Source organism: Echinops telfairi, unplaced genomic scaffold, assembly GCF_000313985.2.
Source record: "Echinops telfairi isolate 266 unplaced genomic scaffold, ASM31398v2 ScPeMD7_3533;HRSCAF=4204_0, whole genome shotgun sequence".
NCBI classification, from domain to species: domain Eukaryota; kingdom Metazoa; phylum Chordata; class Mammalia; order Afrosoricida; family Tenrecidae; genus Echinops; species Echinops telfairi.
Genome location: NW_022107431.1, coordinates 33,609,075 through 33,611,374, shown reverse-complemented (window position 1 = coordinate 33,611,374; position 2,300 = coordinate 33,609,075). Strand labels below are relative to the sequence as shown.

Sequence of the window (2,300 nt, the reverse complement as noted above, 5' to 3'; positions counted from 1 at the left end):
GAGCACACCTTTGACATCCCAGAAAACAGCTGCCATAACCTTCTGCGCTGACCTCTGCCTCGATCTTGGATGGAGCAGCTCCCTTGGAGCTACTGTTCAGCCTGGATTGTCCTTTGAAGGCACTCTAATGAAAGGAAGTGCAGTACTCCGAGAGCATCTCTGCAGCCATTCACGGGTTGCAGAGACATGTTTACGCGTGCTTTGTTTGGAAGAAACCCATGTACATACGAAGTCCTAGTAGCAATGCTTTTTGTCACATATATGTACATATGTGCTTCAAGGCCGTGGTGGTTCACTGGTAGGATTCTTGCCTTCCGTGTGGGAGCCTCAGTTTCTTACTTGATATACTTCATGTATAGCCAGCTACCACCCAACTGTCAGTCCAGAACTGTGCTGTTCTGATGGTGGAAAAGCTCGGTGGAGCTTGCAGACTAAGATGGACTAGAAAGAAAGGCTTGGCGGTCTACGCCTGGACATCATCCAATGAAGGTTTCATGGACCACAGAGGTCAGATCTGCAGCAGATCATGGGGAGGGCCCAGGGTGGGCAACATTTCCTTTTGTCCTGCATGGGGCTACCATAAGCCAGGGCTGAGTGGACAGCAGTGAGCAGCCATAACAACATGTAAATATGTGTATGCGTATATTACCACGTCTATTAAATATAAAGTTACCACATCTGGGGTGGGTTGGGGCGGCGGGGGACAGCATGAGAATGTTATGTGGTCCAAGTAGAGTCAAAGTCCTTGGTATCCAGTGTCCTATCAATTACTTTCAGGGAAATCATCTCAAGGGCATGCAATAATTGATTGCACGTCTGTTATAACTATCACAACATTTCCTTTCAGTTCAGCATGAGGCCTGCCATGGATCTGGAGCCCCACAGGCCTGTGGGCGACGCAGCTCTCCTGCTCCCGTGACACTTTCCACTGCCCAGAGCGGCTCGCCCTGGGGGCAAAAAGCTCGAAGCCAATGAGCGCTTCCTGCAGAGACCCACCGGGCAAACCGCAGAGCATGGATTCTCCTGGGTCTTTAAAAATCCTGACATCGATGAAAATGACATAACATGAAGTGATCAAGCCTTTTTTATATAATATACACACTTAAAATTTTATCTTTACAATTAAGCAGTTGCAGATGAGACTTCAAAAGGTGTGTGTCATAAAACTGAAGGGAAAAGATGGAATTTTCTCAGAAACTTTTCAAGCTCCCTCCTACCGACTTCTAGCTAGTTCGACCCAGCCCTATCAATTCCAAGAAACACATTTCCAAGAGGCAAAAAAAAAATATGCTGAGCAAGCCCTAAAAATGCCTGCTATTTGCCAAAGCAAAGCTTTACTGCCTTGACCAGCCTATGTGGCTGAGGCTGGCCGGCGAGCGCAGGTATGCACAGGGGCGAGAGGGGCCTGAAGCTGTACTTTCAGTGCTTTCGGAGGAGACTGTAGACTTTTACCACAGGAGCCTCCACAACTGCTGGTGAGCACCTCACTTCGTCTTTTTTCCAGTCATGGTCCCCAAATCAAGGGATAGACAGCTAGGAGAGTCTGGAACAATGACGAAATCACACCAGAAATATGGAATATTCATTCCAAAAACCAAAGCTCTCTACCATGAAGTCCATTCTGACTCCATACGACCCTACAGGACAGAGCAGCACTGCCCCTGCGGGCCTCCAAGGCTGTAAATATTTACGGGAGCAGAAAGCCTCGTCTTTCTCCCATGGATCGGACAGTGGATTTAAAGTTAGCAGCCCACTGCGCCACGTGGTCCAGTCTGCCACCAGCATACCCGGGTTTCTTAATAGCTCAGGGCACGTGGTGAAGTTCACACTCTCGTGTCTCCCACATGCTGCATGGCAGCGAGTGGATTCCGCGCATCTTCTCACCTGGATGTCTCTGTAGGAAAGCAGCAGATTGATGACGATATCTGCTGTCAGGAGTTCGATGTTATCCACACGCTGCCGAATCCTTGCCAGTTCCGCGGCCAGCTCTTTGCCGGTATACAGGTTCCGAGCCTTCCTGATGTCGTTGAGGACAGACTCTCGGAAATACTGGCTGGTGAGAAAACACACGTTGCGAACAGTTCACAGTCACTCGCTTCTAGTGAGCAAGGCGCTCAGGGAGGAACGCCGGGCTGGGCTTTCATCCGGCCATGGCTGGCGCTGACAGCACCAGCTACTGCTGATGCCACTAAGAACAACAGAGAGTGAATGCCCTGTGCATTGGGTCTTATTAAGATACTTAGGAGAAATTCTACCTTGCTAGACAGAGGATGTACACTGGTACAGATAGGAACTGAAAA

At 49.3% G+C, this 2,300-nt stretch overlaps 1 protein-coding gene across 1 annotated transcript in view; it reads right to left on the bottom strand.

The window, feature by feature from the left end:
- Window positions 1–2,300, bottom strand: part of MAP3K5 (mitogen-activated protein kinase kinase kinase 5) — a 230,658-nt gene that overhangs the window by 125,692 nt on the left and 102,666 nt on the right. The window contains exon 5 of the mRNA XM_045294594.1: window positions 1,885–2,053. Coding sequence (XP_045150529.1) covers window positions 1,885–2,053 — 169 coding nt within the window. The remainder of the gene's footprint in view (window positions 1–1,884; window positions 2,054–2,300) is intronic.